This window comes from Panthera tigris, chromosome B2 (assembly GCF_018350195.1).
Source record: "Panthera tigris isolate Pti1 chromosome B2, P.tigris_Pti1_mat1.1, whole genome shotgun sequence".
Classification (NCBI taxonomy): Eukaryota; Metazoa; Chordata; class Mammalia; order Carnivora; family Felidae; genus Panthera; species Panthera tigris.
The window spans coordinates 104158056-104181366 of NC_056664.1; the positions used below are offsets into that span (position 1 = coordinate 104158056).

Sequence of the window (23311 nt, forward strand, 5' to 3'; positions counted from 1 at the left end):
CTGATAAGGAGCGACGTTGAACATCTTTTCATGTGCCTGTTGGCCATCCGGATGTCTTCTTTAGAGAAGTGTCTATTCATGTTTTCTGCCCATTTCTTCACTGGGTTATTTGTTTTTCGGGTGTGGAGTTTGGTGAGCTCTTTATAGATTTTGGATACTAGCCCTTTGTCCAATATGTCATTTGCAAATATCTTTTCCCATTCCGTTGGTTGCCTTTTAGTTTTGTTGGTTGTTTCCTTTGCTGTGCAGAAGCTTTTTATCTTCATAAGGTCCCAGTAATTCACTTTTGCTTTTAATTCCCTTGCCTTTGGGGATGTGCCGAGTAAGAGATTGCTACGGCTGAGGTCAGAGAGGTCTTTTCCTGCTTTCTCCTCTAAGGTTTTGATGGTTTCCTGTCTCACATTCAGGTCCTTTATCCATTTTGAGTTTATTTTTGTGAATGGTGTGAGAAAGTGGTCTAGTTTCAACCTTCTGCATGTGGCTGTCCAGTTCTCCCAGCACCATTTGTTAAAGAGACTGTCTTTTTTCCATTGGATGTTCTTTCCTGCTTTGTCAAAGATGAGTTGGCCATACGTTTGTGGGTCTAGTTCTGGGGTTTCTATTCTATTCCATTGGTCTATGTGTCTGTTTTTATGCCAATACCATGCTGTCTTGATGATGACAGCTTTGTAGTAGAGGCTAAAGTCTGGGATTGTGATGCCTCCTGCTTTGGTCTTCTTCTTCAAAATTACTTTGGCTATTCGGGGCCTTTTGTGGTTCCATATGAATTTTAGGATTGCTTGTTCTAGTTTCGAGAAGAATGCTGGTGCAATTTTGATTGGGATTGCATTGAATGTGTAGATAGCTTTGGGTAGTATTGACATTTTGACAATATTTATTCTTCCAATCCATGAGCAGGGAATGTCTTTCCATTTCTTTATATCTTCTTCAATTACCTGCATAAGCTTTCTATAGTTTTCAGCATACAGATCTTTTACATCTTTGGTTAGATTTATTCCTAGGTATTTTATGCTTCTTGGTGCAATTGTGAATGGGATCAGTTTCTTCATTTGTCTTTCTGTTGCTTCATTGTTAGTGTATAAGAATGCAACTGATTTCTGCACATTGATTTTGTATCCTGCAACTTTGCTGAATTCATGTATCAGTTCTAGCAGACTTTTGGTGGAGTCTATCGGATTTTCCATGTATAATATCATGTCATCTGCAAAAAGCGAAAGCTTGACTTCATCTTTGCCAATTTTGATGCCTTTGATTTCCTTTTGTTGTCTGATTGCTGATGCTAGAACTTCCAGCACTATATTAAACAACAGCGGTGAGAGTGGGATTCCCTGTCGTGTTCCTGATCTCAGGGAAAAAGCTCTCAGTTTTTCCCCATTGAGGATGATGTTAGCTGTGGGCTTTTCATAAATGGCCTTTATGATCTTTAAGTATGTTCCTTCTATCCCGACTTTCTCAAGAGTTTTTATTAAGAAAGGGTGCTGGATTTTGTCAAAGGCCTTTTCTGCATCGATTGACAGGATCATATGGTTCTTCTCTTTTTTTTTGTTAATGTGATGTATCACGTTGATCGATTTGCGAATGTTGAACCAGCCCTGCATCCCAGGAATGAATCCCACTTGATCATGGTGAATAATTCTTTTTATATGCTGTTGAATTCGATTTGCTAGTATCTTATTAAGAATTTTTGCATCCATATTCATCAGGGATATTGGCCTGTAGTTCTCTTTTTTTACTGGGTCTCTGTCTGGTTTAGGAATCAAAGTAATACTGGCTTCATAGAATGAGTCTGGAAGTTTTCCTTCCCTTTCTATTTCTTGGAATAGCTTGAGAAGGATAGGTATTATCTCTGCTTTAAACGTCTGGTAGAACTCCCCTGGGAAGCCATCTGGTCCTGGACTCTTATTTGTGGGGAGATTTTTGATAACCGATTCAATTTCTTCGCTGGTTATGGGTCTGTTCAAGCTTTCTATTTCCTCCTGATTGAGTTTTGGAAGAGTGTGGGTGTTTAGGAATTTGTCCATTTCTTCCAGGTTGTCCAATTTGCTGGCATATAATTTTTCATAGTATTCCCTGATAATTGTTTGTATCTCTGAGGGATTGGTTGTAATCATTCCATTTTCATTCATGATTTTATCTATTTGGGTCATCTCCCTTTTCTTTTTGAGAAGCCTGGCTAGAGGTTTGTCAATTTTGTTTATTTTTTCAAAAAACCAACTCTTGGTTTCGTTGATCTGCTCTACAGTTTTTTTAGATTCTATATTGTTTATTTCTGCTCTGATCTTTATTATTTCTCTTCTTCTGCTGGGTTTAGGCTGCCTTTGCTGTTCTGCTTCTATTTCCTTTAGGTGTGCTGTTAGATTTTGTATTTGGGATTTTTCTTGTTTCTTGAGATAGGCCTGGATTGCAATGTATTTTCCTCTCAGGACTGCCTTCGCTGCATCCCAAAGCGTTTGGATTGTTGTATTTTCGTTTTCGTTTGTTTCCATATATATTTTAATTTCTTCTCTAATTGCCTGGTTGACCCACTCATTCGTTAGTAGGATGTTCTTTAACCTCCATGCTTTTGGAGGTTTTCCAGACTTTTTCCTGTGGTTGAATTCAAGCTTCATAGCATTGTGGTCTGAAAGTATGCATGGTATAATTTCAATTCTTGTAAACTTATGAAGGGCTGTTTTGTGACCCAGTATATGATCTATCTTGGAGAATGTTCCATGTGCACTCGAGAAGAAAGTATATTCTGTTGCTTTGGGGTGCAGAGTTCTAAATATATCTGTCAAGTCCATCTGATCCAATGTATCCTTCAGGGCCCTTGTTTCTTTATTGACTGTGTGTCTAGATGATCTATCCATTTCTGTAAGTGGGGTGTTAAAGTCCCCTGCAATGACCACATTCTTATCAATAAGGTTGCTTATGTTTATGAGTAATTGTTTTATATATCTGGGGGCTCGGGTATTTGGCGCATAGACATTTATAATAGTTAGCTCTTCCTGGTGGATAGACCCTGTGATTATTATATAATGCCCTTCTTCATCTCTTGTTACAGCCTTTAATTTAAAGTCTAGTTTGTCTGATATAAGTATGGCTACTCCAGCTTTCTTTTGGCTTCCAGGAGCATGATAAATAGTTCTCCATCCCCTCACTCTCAATCTAAAGGTGTCCTCAGATCTAAAATGAGTCTCTTGTAGACAGCAAATAGATGGGTCTTGTTTTTTTATCCATTCTGATACCCTATGTCTTTTAGTTGGCGCATTTAATCCATTTACATTCAGTGTTATTATAGAAAGATATGGGTTTAGAGTCATTGTGATGTCTGTATGTTTTATGCTTGTAGTGATGTCTCTGGTACTTTGTCTCACAGGATCCCCCTTAGGATCTCTTGTAGGGCTGGTTTCGTGGTGACAAATTCCTTCAGTTTTTGTTTGTTTGGGAAGACCTTTATCTCTCCTTCTATTCTAAATGACAGACTTGCTGGATAAAGGATTCTCGGCTGCATATTTTTTCTGTTTAGCACACTGTAGATATCGTGCCAAGCCTTTCTGGCCTGCCAAGTTTCAAAGGAGAGATCAGTCACGAGTCTTATAGGTCTCCCTTTATATGTGAGGGCACGTTTATCCCTTGCTGCTTTCAGAATTCTCTCTTTATCCTTGTATTTTGCCAGTTTCACTATGATATGTTGTGCAGAAGATCGATTCAAGTTACGTCTGAAGGGAGTTCTCTGTGCCTCTTGGATTTCAATGCCTTTTTCCTTCCCCAGTTCAGGGAAGTTCTCAGCTATAATTTGTTCAAGTACCCCTTCAGCACCTTTCCCTCTCTCTTCCTCCTCTGGGATACCAATTATGCGTATATTATTTTTTTTTAGTGTATCACTTAGTTCTCTAATTTTCCCCTCATACTCCTGGATTTTTTTATCTCTCTTTCTTTCAGCTTCCTCTTTCTCCATAACTTTATCTTCTAGTTCACCTATTCTCTCCTCTGCCTCTTCAAGCCGAGCCATCGTGGTTTCCATTTTGTTTTGCATTTCGTTTAAAGCGTTTTTCAACTCCTCGTGACTGTTCCTTAGTCCCTCGATCTTTGTGGCAAGAGATTCTCTGCTGTCCTGTATACTGTTTTCAAGCCCAGCGATTAATTTTATGACTATTATTCTAAATTCACTTTCTGTTATATTATTTAAATCCTTTTGGATCAGTTCATTAACTGTTGTTATTTCCTGGAGATTCTTCTGAGGGGAATTCTTCCGTTTGGTCATTTTGGAGAGTCCCTGACGTGGTGAGGACCTGCAGTGCACTTCCCCTGTGCTGTGGTGTATAACTGGAGTTAGTGGGCGGGGCCGCAGTCCGACCCGATGTCTGCCCCCAGCCCACTGCTGGGGCCACAGTCAGACTGGTGTGTGCCTTCTCTTCCCCTCTCCTAGGGGCGGGATTCACTGTGGGGTGGCGTGTCCCGTCTGGGCTACTTGCACACTGCCAGGCTTGTGTTGCTGGGGATCTGGCGTATTAGCTGGGGTGGGTAGGCAAGGTGCACGGGGGGTGGAGGGGCAGCTTAGCTCCCTTCTCCTTAGGTGATCCACTTCAGGAGGGGCCCTGTGGCAGCGGGAGGGAGTCAGATCCGCTGCCGGAGGTTTGGCTCCGCAGAAGCACAGAGTTGGGTGTTTGCGCGGAGCGAGCAAGTTCCCTGGCAGGAACTGGTTCTCTTTGGGATTTTGGCTGGGGGATGGGCGGGGGAGATGGCGCTGGCGCCTTTGTTCCCCGCCAAGCTGAGCTCTGCCGTCCGGGGGCTCAGCAGCTCTCCCTCCCTTTGTCCTCCAGCCTTCCCCCTTTCCGCGCAGAGCTGTTAACTTATGACCTCCCAGACGCTAAGTCGCGCTTGCTGTCGGAACAGTCTGTCCGGCCCCTCCGCTTTTGCCAGCCCGACTCGGGGGCTCTGCTTGGCCGGCGAGCCGCCCCTCCGCCCCGGCTCCCTCCCGCCAGTCCGTGGAGCGCGCACCGCCTCGCCGCCCTTCCTACCCTCTTCCGTGGGCCTCTAGTCTGCGCTTGACTCCGGAGACTCCCTTCTGCTAATCCTCTGGCGGTTTTCTGGGTTCTTTAGGCAGGTGTAGGTGGAATCTAAGTGATCGGCAGGACGCGCTGTGAGCCCCGCGTCCTCCTACGCCGCCATCTTCTCTGTCCTTCTTTAATTTTTTTTTTAATGTTTATTTATTTTTTTTTTTATTTTTTTTTTCAACGTTTTTTATTTATTTTTGGGACAGAGAGAGACAGAGCATGAACGGGGGAGGGGCAGAGAGAGAGGCAGACACAGAATTGGAAACAGGCTCCAGGCTCCGAGCCATCAGCCCAGAGCCTGACGCGGGGCTCGAACTCACGGACCGCGAGATCGTGACCTGGCTGAAGTCGGACGCTTAACCGACTGCGCCACCCAGGCGCCCCAATGTTTATTTATTTTTGAGGGAGAGAGAGAGCACAAGCAGGGGAGAGGCAGAGAGCGGGGGAGACAGAGAATCCCAAGCAGGCTCCAAGCCGTCAGCACAGAGCCCAAAGCGGGGCTCAAACTTGCAAACTGTGGGATCGTGACCTGAGCCTAAGTCAAACACTTAACTGACTGAGCCGCCCAGGTGCCCCCTTTATCAAGAATATTCTTAAGTGAAACTGGCTTGTGTGTGTGTCTGTGTGTGTAGCTTAGAGTTCATGACAGTATGCAGAATCAGGCAAGGATTGCTAGAGCAGTTTGGTACCTCTGCTGGACTCTTGCTTAAGGTGCCAGTGTTTTTAACCTGTAAGTGCTGTGGCACCATCAGTGCAAATGTCAGCATATAACGTATTTGTATTATCAGGAAACTAATTTTTACTTGAGGATTCCCTCAAAGAGTCTCTAAGGCCCTGGAGATCCATGGACCTTACTTTAAGATTGGCCCGTAAGGGAAGAAGGTATAGTTTATAACAAGAGGGCTACAGTAAACATTTTTCTAACCCTCCTCTTAACTGACTCGCCAGTGAAATTAGCCTCCATTCCTTGTGTCAACTGGCAGCAACTCTCACAAAATGCTGAATGTCAAGGTTGGTCAGCTGTCCTCTGCTATGTCCATTCATCTCTGTTCCCACCAGCAGAGTGAAGTGTTTTTGCAAATACCAGTTGTATTCTCAAATGACTTTATGCCAATGCCATCAATACTTGTAGTTATACAATTTTAATATTATGTGAGTAAGTAGGAGTTCAAAAAGAAAAAACTTAGTGTTTCTAAAACTAACTTAAATGCTTTGGAATGACTTACTGTAAAAGATTGCTATCATATAATTTACTGTGGATGAGATTTGTAAAAGGTTAGGGAAAAATATGCAAATCTGGAAGGATTCTGCATTCCTTCACTAATATCTTTAATTTCTATATTATAAAGAAACTAAAGCTTGCAATTGTGATGATGTGTTGTGTGTGTTCTTTGCAGGAAAGAACAATGAAACCAATCTTTAGACTCACAGTTTTTTAAAAAAAGGCTTTTATCTCACCTTCAAAAGATTAATGAATGTATGTACATATGGATATGTTAAGCTGAAGTAAAATTCATAAGTTAATACCTGTATCTTTTTTTTTTAATGATTCACCACTTAACCAACTTTTCCAGTAGATTTACTGACCAGTAGTGAGAGTCACATTGAATCAGATAGTTACTTTGCTGCTATCCATGTGCTAGAAGCAAATTTCCTTTGGTTTCCATGACAGTAAAATATGCTCTCTCCCATCATTGCACTTTGAATCTGTGGCTGGGTCAAATTGTATTGGTAAAGTATTTAGACAGCCTTTTAGAAATATAATCTTACAGGTCAGATTTCATAATGATACAGTGATGAGCCGGATGGTATCAGCTTTTTTTCAAAGTCAGTATACTAGCATTTTGTTGAGTTGGGAACTGCCTGGAATAAGCAAGTATATGGGGGCATCTTGGAGATTTCATAGTTCGCCTAATTTCATAAATTGCATAATAATACTTCCTGAAGGATGAGAATTATAATAATAAGTGTTCTTTGATCTACGAAAATAAGTTCCCTGGTCAATCAGATGTGTCAGGATTGGGGCGATGGTAGCGGTTCACTGATGTCAGCTCTCCCATGGCCAGGTACGTATGCTGTCGTTTATAGATGCATCGTGACATGGCGCAGAGACAGGGGCTGGGAAACAAATGGCCTGGACTCTCTGCCTGGCTTGCTTAGCAACCACCAGGAGTCAGTGAAGACTGTATTCCTAACTCCCTAACAGTGAGCTTGCAGGATAAGTTGTTTTCCCTGGAAGTGGAGGGTTCATTCATACTCTTCATAGTGTGTTTACAACCAGTACATGCTAGTTGCTTTGTCTGTGACCAAACGATTAAAAAACTCATCAACCTTAGTTAGTTTAGCACCAGGCTATATCACCACAGCTAACTAAACACTGAAATTATCAAATGCCAAGAGATTTCTCCGGATGCCTGATTTCATGATGATCGCATATTCACTGTTAACAGTGTGGCCTGGTCTTATAGGCCTATTCCTTCTTTTTTCCTTTTTTTCCAAAAATGTTTACTGAGTATCTGCGGTGTGTCAGACACTGTTGTAGGGTTAGGGATCCTATAGTGAATACAACAGAGGCAAAAATAAAACCCTGCACTTGTAGAACTTAACACCTGGTAGAGGATACATGTACATATGTATATGTATACATACATATACATGTACATGTACATACCTAATCACACATACATACATATATACATACACAAATGCAAAGAGGACAGAAAAAGTGACAAAGGGAAATGAGATACTGTTAGTTGGAATTCTGCAGGGTGACCATAGAAGGCAACATTAAGATCATGTCTTTCATACAAACTCCTAAAAGAAGGCTATAGTCTAGAGGAAGTGGTCTCTCAGGACATTTGTGTGTGTGTGAAGAGAGAGAGAATCTTAAGCAGGCTCCATGGTCAGCCCAGAGCCTGATGTGAGGCTTGAACCCATCATCTTGGGATCATGACCTGAGCCGAAATCAAGAGTTGGCCGCTCAGCTGACGGAGCTGCTCAGGTGCCCCTTTCAGAACATTTTTAAGTATCCTTGTCCTGGGATCTCTGGGGTTTGCATGGGAGAAATACTGCATCTTAGTTTTCACGGACTCTGACTGAAATTTAGCATTTCTTCCAAATGATGTACATAGGTAACCGCTATAGTAATATTGGGAGAACTTGTAACTTTGTTGCAGAGAGATATTTTCGTGTCCCATTATAGGTATTATAGACACTCTTGCTTATGCTTGTCACGACTTATAAATTATGGTAGTTCCTATCTCTACTGTTAAATCTTGGTTTTTAGTGCCGTAATAAAGAAGCACAGAGATCACAATTTTTAAAAACTCTGTATTAATAGTTAGATGTCAAAGTAATAGTTTTCCTTATATCCCTACGTAATCTATCTTATGAATTTTAGAGCGTTAAGAGGCTGAGGCTTCACCAGATTGCCAAGAGGTCAGGAGGTTCCTGGCATAGAAATATTAAGCTTTCATTTAATCCCCAATCAAGAATTTTCTTCAACCTTCCAACCGTACAGCACTTCCTTCACTTGTGTCCTTCTCCTAGAGATTAGTCACATACATCTTGAGATGGTTTGGGCTTTCTGGATAGTTCTGTAGAATTGTGATTGTGAAAGATCCCTTTTAAAAAGCTTCCTCTGTAATGCAGGCCACACAGTATTAAAACACTTGCAGAATAATGTAGCAAGTTAAGCAGAAAGTTGGCTTCCTAGAAAGTGACGGTTTCATATTTCACAGGTCAGCTTTTACATTTCTCTGGAAGTTATTACTCAAAGGACCTAAAGGCAGTGCAGTTCATCTTAAGAGAAAGAACAAGATGTAGAAATCTGAGTTAGAATCAGTTCATTTCACTCACTTTAACTAGATTTCATAGGCTATGATACCTTCACCTTGACCTGCCTATGGGAAATAAGATGGGATGTACATGTTCCACTGGTTTGGCAAGGAAGCCCTAAGAATAAAACTGAGAACCTCTTACACAGGTAAAAAGGGGAGGGTGAGTATTGGTGAAATGGGTACTCCTGAGAATTTTGCCCTGCCACTACATGTTATATGCTTTAGATCTCTTTGACCATATCCTTCTACCTCTCGTCGAAAGTAAAAAGTCAAAAGTAAAAATTCTCAACATCTTGATGTTGCCAGAAATCTGAGAGAAAAAAAATCATTTGTTCTGTAATTTTCCCATGAGATGAACCTTATGCTTGTGTCTACAGTGGAAGGAAGCTAATTGTGAGGCACTAAACCTCTTGGATTGTGTCTTCAGTGGTGCCCTTTCCTTCTAAGAAACAGATACTCGAAAAGTGGGATGAACGCTATAAGACCCTTGCACTCAGTCACGTGGTTGATTTTCCTCTGCAGGCTGGTGAAAGACGCTCCTTGGGATGAAGTCCCGCTTGCTCACTCCCTGGTTGGTTTTGCCACTGCCTATGACTTCTTGTACAACTACTTGAGTAAGACACAGCAGGAGAAGTTTCTTGAAGTGATTGCCAATGTCTCGGGATATATGTATGAAACTTCATACCGAAGAGGATGGGGATTTCAGTACCTCCACAATCACCAACCCACCAACTGCATGGCCTTGCTCACGGGAAGCCTAGTTCTGATGAATCAAGGTGCGTGTGGACACAATCGAGGGGATGCCCAAGCCAATATCAGTCACAGTTGCCTTGAGAGCAGAGCATTTTTGTATCTAGCCTTAGTATATATGTTCATGGTCAGATCCCAACTAAGTTCATGAGATGAAGTAATACCTAGGACATCCCTTAGAGAATTGAGACACATCTCTTTCCTCATTTCTGCTAGTTATGTTAGCCTGCAGGTTATTTAAGTAAGGCTTCTGATTGTGCCAAGCCATATCCTTACAGCACACCGTCAGTGGTGAAAATTCATTTTCCCAGAGAATTTTGACAGTGAAGACAGCCATCCTGGATAAATGGAGTTTTTAGTTTTATTCATTCATTCATTCATTCATTCATTCAAATTTGTATTTAAATTGTAGTTAGTTAACATGCAGTATAATATTGGTTTCAGGAGTAGAACCTAGTGATTCAGCACTTAAACATAACACCCAGTGCTGTCTTCCATAATACCCGTCACCCATCTTATCTGTCTCCCACATACGTCTCTCCTTCAACCCTCAGTTTGTTCCCTGTCTTTAAGAGTCTCTTGTGATTTCCTTCTCTCTCTCCCTTTTTATTTTTCTCCCTTCCCATATGTTCATCTTTTTAAAACCTAAGTGGGTGGTTTATTATTTGAAATGACTGTTCTTTGCAAATAGATGTCTATCATTACAACACTACTTTTTTTCTCTAAAGACTGCAAACAACCAATCTAGATCATTTAGCTCAAATTTGGAAGTGACTTTTGTGGATCACATAGCTACTTTGCATTAATGTATTATGTAATTGCTGCTATTACATTTTCTCTGCTTGTATAATTCTGACTTAATTACAACACCTGTGAAAGTCTACAAATGATTAAATAAGACTGTATTTAAGAAAAGCAGCCCTAAGATCACAGTGAATTATTAGGATACTAAATATATACTTGGAATAGGCAAATCTAACAGAACTCTTGACTACTTCCCCATGAGATTTAGTATGCATTTTGTAGATTATCCAACATCAGATTTCCTCAAGTCTAGCTTTCTCCCTTGTCTTACCAACCAGCCATCACTTTTAATTAGTCTTAGAGGAAAAGAAACTAACATTACCTAAGCATATGACACGTGCTAATCCTTTTCCCTGTTTTATTTAATTATCGCACTAGCCATATAAGGTAGCTGGGATTTGGACCTAGTTCTGGCCAAACTCAAAGTTTACTCTCTTTCCATTACATTTTGTTGCCTCTCTTGGAATAGAGATTCAATTTATAATAATTTAAGGAAAGCTTTAAGAGGGTAGAGTTTCATCCTAGCTCCCTTTGTCCCCTACTCTTACAAAAACAAACAAGATTTAAAAGATGAAAATGCAAATTAATTAATTAATTAATTAATTAAAAAATGAAAGATTAAAATGCAAACCTTCAAAGTATTTATAAATCCCAATGCCTGTGGAATGACATCATCATGAAATGGTGGAAGGAACCCAAGATGAGCTAGGTCTCAGCCCGGGTCCTTGGTTTTAGCCCAATATAGTGTTATTTCTTTATATAAATGTTTAGTTCTTTAGTAGCAGGAAGAGAGCTTACTTCTTCATTCTTTGTGGTAGATAAAATTGTTCCAGAAAGTATGCAGGCATCGAAAATACTGGTTCAGATTGGATCAAAATGTGTAGTTCTCCCCTGGCAGGAGTTTTCATTGTGCATTTATTTTGTGATTACAGTTCTGGTTGCTCAGAACTATGGGATACAGTCTTACAGAACCCCCACATAGGCAGTGTACGCTTTTTTTTTTTTTAAGTTTATTTTTGAGAGAGAGACAGCTGGGGAGGGGCAGAGGAGAAGGGGACAGAGGATCTGAAGTGGGCTCTGTGCTGATAGTAGAGAGCCCGATGCGGGGCTTGAACTCACAAACTGTGAGATCGTGACTTGAGCCGAAGTCGGAAGCTTAACCGACTGAGCCTTTCAGGTGCCCCAGCAGTGTACACATTTATGAGACGATTGGACAGACGAAGAGGTGAAATCTCTGGCCCTGCACATCTCAGTTAATAATCAGGCTTACAGTCCTGGCTTTGTTGGCATACCCACTACCTTTAGGGGCTACCTCACAGGCTGTTTCAACAATCCCGCGTTCTCCAGACCAGCCTCGTAGATACTGACTAGGTAGCTTAGTGTATTGGTAGTTCTCAGCAGACTCACATAAAATCTCAAAAGTGGGAGAATTCGAACTCGGTGCACAGGGACCGCAAGATCACACATAAGCAGTTTACACATCAGTTGCAAAGAAGATAGATGTGAAATGTTTAAATGATTATGCAATAGTTATAATAGCAACAGAGAATAAAGTAAGAGGTACCATGAAGCTATGGTTAAATATCAATTGAGTGTATTAAGTTTGAATTCAGGAAAACAGTCTTCTTTAGGTGGGTTAAAGAAGGTTCATAGCACTTTGAAAGATTGACAGGGTGTATGGATAATGAAAATAATGAAGCACATTCCAGGCAAGGTCTATATGGATGGTAGATAAACACAGAGCATAGCATCAATAACAATCCCAGTGCCTCATATTGACAGATTTGAAGTTTACAAAGGTAGACATTGCCTCATGTCTCCTGAACAAGGTTGTTGTAAGGAAAAAATAAGGAAAAGCTAGGTAATGCGATATCAGTTAGCAGGCCTGATTTTAAGCATCACTTGGAGATGGTAGATATGGAGAAGAAAAAGATGATGACTGGAATTTTTATTTTTTTAATGTGTATTTATTTTTGAGAGAGACCACGCAAGCAGGGGAGGGGCAGAGAGAGAGGGAGACAGAGAATCCGAAGCAGGCTCTGTGCTGTCGTGTTTTGCCCCTGATGTGGGGCTCCAGCAGTCCTCGAACTGTGAGATCATGACCTGAGCTGAAGTTGGATGCTCAACTGACTGAGCCACCCGGACACCCCTGGAATTTTAAACCCTAATGATTAGAGAATGGAAACTGAAAACTCTCCAGAAGACTGGCATGTCAGGTGTAGAGCTGGATAGGAGGAGTCAGTGTACAATTAACAGTCACCTCTGCAAAGCTGAGCCTGAGAACAGTGCTGCCCTCATGAGATGGGAGCCCGGTCCTGCATAGCCTGGGACCTTGGATTTAGGCTGGGGTCTGTGGTCCCGGGGCCCCTGGAAGCCCTCACCCCCAGCACATGTAGTAAGCTGTGGCAGTGTTTGGCACTGGTGATCACACACATGTCTGTGGGGTGAAGCCACAAAACTCCATCCACATCAGGAGGCAATGAGCTTAATTTTATCCTCACTGGTTCTATGTTTTAAATATAAGCAAACAAAACAAACCTGAAATCTAAAGACCTAGGTTCAGATCAAAGTCCTGTTCACTTTTAGTCATGTGTCAGAGGTCTTGAACAAGGCAAGCTTTCTGTAATTTTGGAGTAACAATGCCTAATTGAATTGTTAAAAGGATTAAGTAAGATTGTGTTCAGTGCTGTGGAGATTATAAATGTTTTAGAAATGTGAGTTGTTACTGTTACCAAAATGCTAGCCTTGCAAGAATTATAGAAAACTAGCATTTTTGAGTCAAAAGAATTTTATAAAGTTTGTAGGCCTTTAATTTTCAGTTGCAGAAATTGAAAAATGTGACAGCTTGAGCGCTTGAACCAAATTTTGGACCTCATTTTAGGTAGGTTCAGAACTCCAAGTTGATTATTTTTACCATTAGATTGTCACTCCAATGGTCTCTCTACCCCGCTGTGCTGCCTTTTGAGATCCTCTGGAATCTAAAAGCACATGAAGAATGAGAAACTGTCTTTAATGACAGGACAAACTGAAGACTATCTGCTTAGGCTTTATCGTATTTGCAGCTTATTAAAAATCCTATAAAATAATGGTGCAAGTTGTATGAAGTATTAAGCTTCAAAAATATTTTCAAGTAGTAGTTTTTAAAAAACTTGAAGGAGTGCCCAAGGGGCTCAGTCCGTTGAATGTCCGACTTCGACTCAGGTCATGATCTCTCACTTAGTGAGTTCGAGCCCCACGTCAGGCTCTGTGCTGACAGCTCAGGGCCTGGAGCCTGCTTCGGACTCTGTGTCTCCCTCTCTCTCTGCCCCTGCTCCGCTCACGCTCTGTCTCTCTCAAAAACAAATAAAATTTTTTTTTTTAATTTAGAAAAATTGAATTAAATCTCAATATACAAGATCTTTACATATAGACATAAAGTTATCTTAGATGTGATGAGGTTTCAGTTTATTTAACAGCGGTACTCATTTCAAGGTTTATCTTCATTTAATAAGGGACTTGTATTCAAGAACTTTTTAACCCACATCATGGACCTGACCCAAACCTAGATTAGCAGAATGCTGTTTGTAATGTTGATAAATGAGTTTTGCAAAATGCCATTTGTAATATAAACTAGCCAGATGACTCAGAGGGTTTTATTCGGCTATCATTTTGCCAAATTTTGTTTATGCTTTATTAGAGCCATAGTGATTGTATCCGTGTGTTTTCATTCTTCAGGGTATCTCCAAGAAGCATACTTATGGACCAAACAAGTTCTGACCATCATGGAGAAGTCTCTGGTCCTGCTCCGAGAGGTGACGGATGGCTCCCTCTATGAAGGAGTTGCCTATGGCAGCTACACCACTCGATCCCTCTTCCAGTATATGTTTCTCGTTCAGAGGCACTTTGATATCAACCACTTTGGCCACCCATGGCTGAAACAACACTTTGCGTTTATGTATAGAACTATCCTACCAGGTACAGTGAGGAATCAGAAGTGGGAAAGTGGGAAAGCATTAGCAATTATGTTTGTTTCTGATTATGAAAATGGGCTAGATGAGGAGAAGAAATGTGAGGTTTGAGTCATACTGAGGTTAGACTTTTTGTCAAAAAAACAAAGAATTCAAGAGTTATGTATCACCAGAACATTCGGGGAATTAATGCGAGGATTTGTGATTTACATACTCTAAAACTTGGAGCATAATGGATCAGATACAATTCATAGCCCCCATAGTACTTTTATTTTTGTAGATGTAAAACTTGGGTACGTATACAAATTACTTTTCATGAATCTTCACAAAATATAAACATTTATGATTACATGGTAATTTTCCTTGACGAATGATCATAACTTGAGTCTCTTTCATTTTTTAGTTTTTAGTTTTTTATTTCCGAACTATATATATATATTCAAAATGAAAGATTACACCTATGTATTTGCTGGAGCTTTGGTGTTTTCTTTAAACAGTTTATTGAAAAAAATTACATAAAAAATAAAAAAATGAATTGCTGTAAGGGCACCCGGGTGACTCAGTCAGGTCTGACTTCGGCTCAGGTCATGATCTCACGGTCTGTGAGTTCGAGCCTCACGTTGGACTCTGTGCTGACAGCTCAGAGCCTAGAGCCTGCTTTGCATTCTGTCTCGCTCTCTCTCTCTCTCTCTTTCTGCCCTTCCCCTGCTCATGCTGTGTCTCTCTCTCTCTCTGTGTGACTCAAAAATAAATAAACATTTGAAAAGTAAAAAAAAAATGAATTGCTATAAAACTTCTAAATTCTGTGTTGCTATGTAGCTTAGGCTTCTAAGAGAACTGGCTCTAAAAACAGATGTATTTGATTCAAGAACGCATTCATTTCTAGGACAGCCTTATAACTCTCATTTCTAAACAAGACTAAGATGTTTGAAAAAGTTTAGGATGTAGATTTTCATCAGGATGGGGATTTTTTTTACCCCAGTGAAATGCAATTTTTAGATGGTGATTCTAGACCTCTAGTAAATAATCCAGTCTTTAAATCTTTTGCTCTGGTTGTTTACACATGAACTGAATAGTACTTCCATTATTGGATTAGTCATCTAGAAAACACTACAGAGCAAAAGAACCCTAAGATTCTTAAAGTTTAGTTGAGACTTAACATTCAGAACCCTATTGTTTCACTGCATATTCTTAGATGGAGGAGAGGTCTGTTTTGTAGTTTATCTTGATAAACAAAGGCCATCTAAAGCAAGGGATCTTGAAGAGGTCTCACTGCTTTGTAATTTGAGCTGAGATCTAACAGCCAGCCACATCACTGCTGTGAGCTGTGTCCCTGACTGCATCCTAAACTGGAAGACAGTATAAATACCTCTAAGAGGAAGATTAATGTATTTGTGCCAATTAATCCAGCAAATCTTTATTAAACATCTACATGCCAGGCATTGTACAAGGCAGGGGATTCAGAGAGAAATAAAGCATATCATCTGCTTGCAGGGAATTCACAGATTAATAGAAGATTCAGAAGTCACATTTTATCATAAGACTTATTTGCAGTAGCATCTATGAAGCTGGTAGAAGTGAAAACACTAGCTGTAAATTATATAAATACAGTCATGGCATCTTTTTTAGAAGGGATTGTGTGTTAAAAGTCAGTCTGTTCTCAACAGCATTTCTCTTTTTGTTCCCTCTACAATGTCTGTTCTAGTACCGATTATTCCTGTCTGGCTCAGAGTTGCCTCCCATTCTTCAGGAACACCTGGATCATATCCAGTCTTACCTGCTTTTGTTTTGGTGACCTATTCCTGTACGATCTTTGCATTTTCTAACTTCCAGCATTATGTATTAGCAGGCTCTTCTATGGGAATTGTTTTCTTCCTATAGAAATGGAGTTTCTCCCTTAAACCTTATCACTTCCACTTTATTGGATGCAAGATTGAAGCACCTTCTGTCATTATCTTGGCATAGAACGTGGGTTGAGTTGGTAGGAGGGCTGATGTTCATTCCAGGTTCTGGAGCTCACCATGCACCAGAGGATAGATAGCCTGTGTGTCTACGCAAATATAATTACACGTAGCATGGACATTGGAAAATGAGGAAAGGGGCCGTATACATACGCATTAGGAACTATGGCACTTCTGTTACCAATAATAAGCTGCCACATAACAGACACAAACTTGTACACAGGATTTGTGGAAGGGCTTCAGAGGGATTCTGATTAACTGGGCTGGAGTAAAGCCTGGACATTGTGTTTTTGGTTTTTTAATCCGGGATACAGAATTGATTCTAATTTGCAACCAGGATTGAAAAATCATTGTTTAGATCTTCATGGGAGTATGCAGTTTTACATTTATCTTAATTCTGTCAAACCTCTTACCCCAGGGTTTCAAAGAACTGTGGCTATTGCAGACTCCAATTACAACTGGTTTTATGGTCCAGAAAGCCAATTAGTGTTCCTGGATAAATTTGTCATGCGTAATGGCAGTGGTAACTGGCTGGCTGACCAAATCAGGAGGAACCGTGTGGTGGAAGGTCCAGGAACACCATCCAAAGGCCAGCGTTGGTGCACTCTTCACACAGAATTTCTCTGGTATGACACGTGGGTCTAGGGGGGCAGGGAGGGGGGGAATTGTGCTATGACACGTGGGGCTGTCTACGGGGGCCGGGAGGGGGGAATTGGGCCCTGGGGATACAGGGTGCTAGTTTATTGCAATTAAAAAGAACAACTGTCTAAAGTACTTTGTAACCCTTTCTCCATGCCCCCTCCCGCCTTGCAGCTTCAATTCATATCACAGCCTTTGACACTGCTAGAAACATTTAGAAACAGTTCCTTACATGTAAGATCTCATCACTGTTTGCGGTTTTTGATTTTCTCACACTGGGAGATGTCTTAGGCTCACATATTTAATAGATGTGCATGTTTTGATTTCCATCATTTTTGAAATCATATAAAGAGAAAAGCACAAAATTTAGACTGGGATTTACTCCGACAATCACACCAAAGAAATAAATAAATAAAGGTAGTAAAATGTTTTGTTTTAGTAAATGGAGCATTATAATCTTCTAATAGCAAAGCTGTTACTAAATTTTCAAAACTATTTAAAAGTGTTTGACAGTATTTGACAGTTTCACTTTGATAATAAAAGAACCATGTAATTTTTTTTGCCTTAATCTTTTAAGCCCAGAAAGAGAAGCCAGGGCCTCCTGTTTAAAGTTCTGCCAAGTATATTGTTGGCATCCAATAAGTTAAAATAAAAATTACAGGGAACTGGTTAATCATTAATCCTTGATGTCTTTTCGAGCTATTGAAATGTGTTTTCAACTCCAAGATAAGCTTCTGTGGTTTGCTCTACTTCTCTTCATTATTTTTTTTTTAATTTAAAAAATTAAGAGAGGACAAAGACATTAATAAAGTTAAAACTGGTTATCCTTTAACCAGCATTTTAAAAGACTGTTGTCACAGATAAAATAGTAATTTGATGTGATTTCACTTACCCTAAATATATGACCAGGAGAACCCTATAAAGCTGACTCTAGGAGTCAGATTAATGCTAAATCTCACTTGGTTCAAATTCTGCCATTTATAGGAATATGCAAAGTGACCAAAGTCAGAGAAGTATTAGCAGTTTGTCTTGTATCTGGATTTGTTAAATCACAATAATTAAGTCAACATTATTAACTAGACCTAAAAAGAGACACAATTTCTGATGGCCTGAGATTCTAGAACAAGAGACAAAACGGCCAAAACCAAACACCAGTAAGATTAACTCTACCATTGGTGATTGATTCATTTCAGAGAAAAGTATCTAAGAGCTAATAATCTAGGCCTGCCTTTCTTCCCTTGAGCAGTAAATCATCCAGACCTGTCAGAAATGTTATCTCAAATCATCAAAAGCAAACAGTCTTGTTTATGATTACTTTGGGGACCTCTCTGAGCCACAAACCTGTGTTCTTAATCACTGTGAAAGTTTAATGTTAATTATTGTATAAATTTGACAATAAGCATTTGTCATAAATAAAAAAACGAGAGGCCTTTTATTGTCCAAAATGCATGACATCATCTGCAGATTAAAACAAAACCTGTGGGTCCAGGTAGGCACTAGTAGCCACAATTATAAATCTCCTGGTATTAATAGTTTCTTGAATTTCATCCACTTGCATTCGTTTTTTTTTTTTTTAAGTTTATTTATTTATTTTGAGAGAGAGTGCACAGAAGTGGAGGAGGGGCAGAGAGAAGGAAAGACAGAATCCTAAGCAGGCTCCATCCCATCAGCACAGAGCCCGATGTGGGGCTCGAACTCGTGAACCACAAGATCATGACCTGAGCTGAGATCCAGAGTCAGATACTTAACCGGCTGGGCCACCCAGGCGCCTGTCATCCACTTACATTCTTACGTGTGGTATTGGTAGTAAATTTTATCTAGTGTGTGAAATTCAATTCTATTTAAATCTATTTTTTTAGAGGGTGAAAGTACTCTACCAAACTTTCAGTAATATCAGCCATGACAGAACAGTACTTCCTAACAACTTGAGGCTTGTTAGAGTCTAGATCCTAACACGGGGTTCTCTAGAATAGGCACCCCTGGACTAGTTTAGATGGGAACTTAATTCTGTGAGCCCTGGTCATTTGGATGGCAGTTCTGAAATCGTTACGTGAAGAACGTCCCTGTAGTATGAACAGCAGCAGCCATTTCAGGCTCAAACCCGAGGATCCCACGGTGTGAAGTACTCCTCTCCCATTCAGCAAGGGTGCTCCCCTGTGCATGCTTATCCACGGGTGTTTCCGGAAATGTCCCCAATACAGAATACACTGCCGGCCCTCTGGGGAGTGTTGTGTTGTTTCCTCCAGCCACGTCACAAAGTGGCATCACAGTCCTGATGTGTTATTTTAACTTCCACCAGAAACCCATTTCATTGTTTAAAAATGAATCCTTTCAGGTATGATGCCAGCTTGAAATCTGTTCCTCCTCCGGATTTTGGCACCCCTACGTTGCATTATTTTGAAGACTGGGGTGTTGTGACTTACGGAAGTGCCCTGCCTGCAGAAATCAATAGATCGTTTCTTTCCTTCAAGTCAGGAAAACTGGGGGGCCGTGCAATATATGACATTGTCCACAGAAACAAATACAAAGATTGGATCAAAGGATGGAGAAATTTTAATGCCGGGCACGAGCATCCTGATCAAAACTCATTTACTTTTGCTCCCAATGGTGTGCCTTTCATCACTGAGGCTCTCTATGGGCCAAAGTACACCTTCTTCAACAATGTTTTGATGTTTTCCCCAGCTGTGTCAAAGAGCTGCTTTTCTCCCTGGGAGGGTCAGGTCACGGAAGACTGCTCATCAAAATGGTCTAAATACAAGCATGACCTGGCCGCCAGCTGCCAGGGGAGAGTGGTTGCAGCAGTGGAGAAAAATGGAGTGGTTTTCATCCGAGGGGAAGGTGTGGGAGCTTATAACCCCCAGCTTAATCTGAGGAGCGTGCAGAGGAATCTGATCCTCCTTCATCCACAGCTCCTTCTCCTCGTGGACCAAATACACCTGGGAGAGGACAGCCCCTTGGAGACCGCTGCAAGCTTCTTCCACAATGTGGATGTTCCCTTTGAGGAAACAGTGGTAGATGGGGTCCACGGGGCTTTTATCAGGCAACGGGATGGTCTGTACAAAATGTACTGGATGGATGATACCGGCTACAGTGAGAAAGCAACCTTTGCTTCAGTGACATACCCTCGGGGCTATCCCTACAACGGGACAAACTACGTGAATGTCACCATGCACCTCCGGAGTCCCATCACCAGGACCGCTTACCTCTTTATAGGGCCGTCTGTAGATGTTCAGAGTTTCAGCATCCACGGGGACTCCCAGCAACTGGATGTGTTCGTAGCCACCAGCCAGCATGCCTACGCCACTTACCTTTGGACAGGAGAGACCACGGGACAGTCTGCCTTTGCACAGGTCATTGCAGATCGTCAGAAAATTCTGTTCGACCGGAGTTCAGCCATCAAGAGCACCACTGTGCCCGAGGTGAAGGACTACGCTGCTATTGTGGAACAGAACCTGCAGCATTTTAAGCCAGTGTTCCAGCTGCTGGAGAAGCAGATCCTGTCCCGAGTCCGGAACACAGCTAGCTTTAGGAAGACCGCTGAGCGCCTGCTGAGATTTTCAGACAAGAGGCAGACGGAGGAGGCCATTGATAGGATTTTTGCCATATCGCAGCAGCAGCAGCAGCAGCAGAGCAAGTCAAAGAAAAACCGAAGGGCAGGCAAACGCTACAAATTTGTGGACGCGGTCCCTGATATTTTTGCACAGATTGAGGTCAATGAAAAAAAGATTCGACAGAAAGCTCAGATTCTAGCACAGAAAGAACTGCCCATAGATGAAGATGAAGAGATGAAAGACCTTTTAGATTTTGCAGATGTAACGTATGAGAAACACAAAAACGGGGGCTTGATGAAAGGCCGGTTTGGACAGACGCGGATGATGACAACTCGCAGCAGAGCCCCTTCCGCTTCGTATACCAAACTATTCCTGATCCTGAACATCGCTATTTTCTTTGTCATGTTGGCAATGCAGCTGACTTATTTCCAGAGGGCCCAGAGCCTGCATGGCCAAAGATGCCTTTACGCAGTCCTTCTCATAGACAGCTGTATTTTACTGTGGTTGTACTCGTCCTGTTCCCAGTCACAGTGTTAGCGCTAAAGCCATGCGTTGCCAGATCGTTGTGTGGTCACAAGAGTCTATGCAAAAAAAAAAATAAAAATAAAAATTGCCCTAGTTTGTTACTGGACTTTTTATCTCAGATTCATTTTAACAAATTAAGGGGAAGATTTTTTCATACAAGAAAGCAGGGATATGGAGAAATCGGAATTGGAAAGGCAAAGGTTTATCAGAGGAAGAAGAGTAGCTTGGTTGTCCCATGGTGTTTCTGGAAGTAACTGGCTTGGCTAATTTAGCAATGCATATAATAATACCCTTAGAAGAAACAACAAGTCTGATTTTAAGTAATATTTTTTCTTGAGATAAAAAGATTTAGATAGAGTTGGGTTTTATTAATATTAATTTAATGATGTTTAGCAGTTTCCAGATACTATTTTATGGCAAAGACTGAAGCCCACAATAATGAGAAATTCAGAAAAATTTTAATGGTGGAATCATGTTGAAAAATAAGTATTGCTAAGTCCTGGGATGGCACTGTTCACTTCCTTGGAGGGTAGTTCATCAGTGAAGTGACAGCAGGATCTGCATATTGGATTACTACTCGGACAGCATAATAAAATGATGACAGATGATCATTAAAAAATTGAAATATGTTTTTCTGTAGAAAACACATCAGTGAATGAATATTTCCTTGATGTTGGTCTCTGCACACACATAATGCATCCATTGGTTGTTCAATAAATAAGACAGTTACAGGCAATTTAATTTTCTATTTTCCTTATATGGAAAACTGTTATAGACCCAGTGACTCAACTTCAGAATAAAATATTTTATACACCGAACATTGATTTCAATACCAAAGAAGATGGGGGAAGCTAAAGTTTGGATATGATTCTTATGTTTTTTTAATAGAAAACTTTAAGTTTATTTTGCTAAATAAACATCATAATTATGATTTATCTATAGTGTCTTTCTTCATTGTTGGATTACATTAAATGTGTGTGCAACAGTTTTGAAATCTTTGAAGAGAGCTGTTTATTTGGACCATGCATCACTTAAACTTATAAAGTAGTGTTTGAATTGAAAGAAGTACTTTCTCTGCTACGTACCTTTTTGTTGTCTAATCCTATTTTAAACATTTGGAACAAAAGCCAACTTCTGATACTTAAATACCAAACTTAAAAACATAAACTTGCTATAGTTATTTTAGTTAAGTTCTCAGGTGGTAACAGGAGCACAGAGTACTTGAAACATATTCCACAGTTTATATTTCAGCGTAAGAAAATTATCTACTTCCAGGGAAGTTAAGAGTAAATTATCTGACGTTCCACATAGTTGAGTCTTGCAGATTTCCTCCTTGAAAACAGAAAATATGCTTAGCTCAAAGTTTACAGTAAGAACGCATGCACTGATTTGTAGGTTTAAAATCGTAATGGCAGTCTTTTTACTTGTCCCTTTTGTTCATGGACATATCAGTAAGTAACAGAAAACAAGGAAATGGAGAAACTCTTAGAATCACCTTTTTTGCGGTTCAATTTTGAACCTTCTTACGTAAAGTAAACCCAGGTTTTAACTTTTAACTGTGCTTCACTCATTACACTTGGAATCTAGAAAATGACTTCTGAGGAAGTATTTTTCCTTCTTTCATGGAAGAAGTCTCTAGGGAGGATGTCATTACACACTGTTTAAAAGAATAATGTTTTCAAAAGAATAATGCTTCCGTTTGTCCTGCATGGATGCTGTTACTGGGATTTAAACTTGCTTTATGTGACAGTTTCTCCGTTTACTTAACCTCATTCAAGATTCCTCTCTTCTGTTTTTCATTCAAAAGGATGAATTGTCTGAAATGATCAAAAGCAAATTTAGGAAGAAAAAAAAAAGGGAAAATTGCTCTTTGAGGCTACCAAGCAAACCTGATCTCAGATCCAAAAACTCAAGGCATACTTTCTAATACGGATTAAAAGTGCAAGTGAGTGCCAGATTCAGCTCTCCTTTTGTTTTCGTTAGGTTAGGGCAGACAGTGAATTAGTCATCATAGCATGGCCCAGTCTAACACATTAGCTCATTTTTTAAGCAATTTTTAAAAATATGGTAATCATGCATCCTTGAAGCAAAATTCATTAACTGGGTTTTTTTCCCCTTCTAATTGGACCTCATATTTCACTTAAAAGAAACTTCCAGAGGCAGTGTCTTAAGTGGTTAAGTAAAAAAGAAAATGCTGAAACAAATCACAGCTCTTTATAGTGAGACATGTTTTATATCAGGGATAGTGCATATTTG

General features: G+C 40.4%; 1 protein-coding gene across 6 annotated transcripts in view; it reads left to right on the plus strand.

The window, feature by feature from the left end:
* Positions 1 to 21931, plus strand: part of DSE (dermatan sulfate epimerase) — an 86366-nt gene extending 64435 nt beyond the window's left edge. For 3 of the 6 annotated variants that reach the window (XM_042987045.1, XM_042987044.1, XM_042987043.1), the window contains exons 3-6: positions 9401 to 9654; positions 14147 to 14386; positions 16759 to 16966; positions 19315 to 21931. In XM_042987045.1, coding sequence (XP_042842979.1) covers positions 9401 to 9654; positions 14147 to 14386; positions 16759 to 16966; positions 19315 to 21067 — 2455 coding nt within the window. In that variant the 3' untranslated portion in view covers positions 21068 to 21931. Of the gene's footprint in view, positions 1 to 9400; positions 9655 to 14146; positions 14387 to 16758; positions 16967 to 19314 lie in introns of those variants that run through there. The other 3 variants (XM_042987047.1, XM_042987046.1, XM_042987048.1) reach the window with 2 other exon arrangements.
* Positions 21932 to 23311: the final 1380 nt, after the last annotated feature.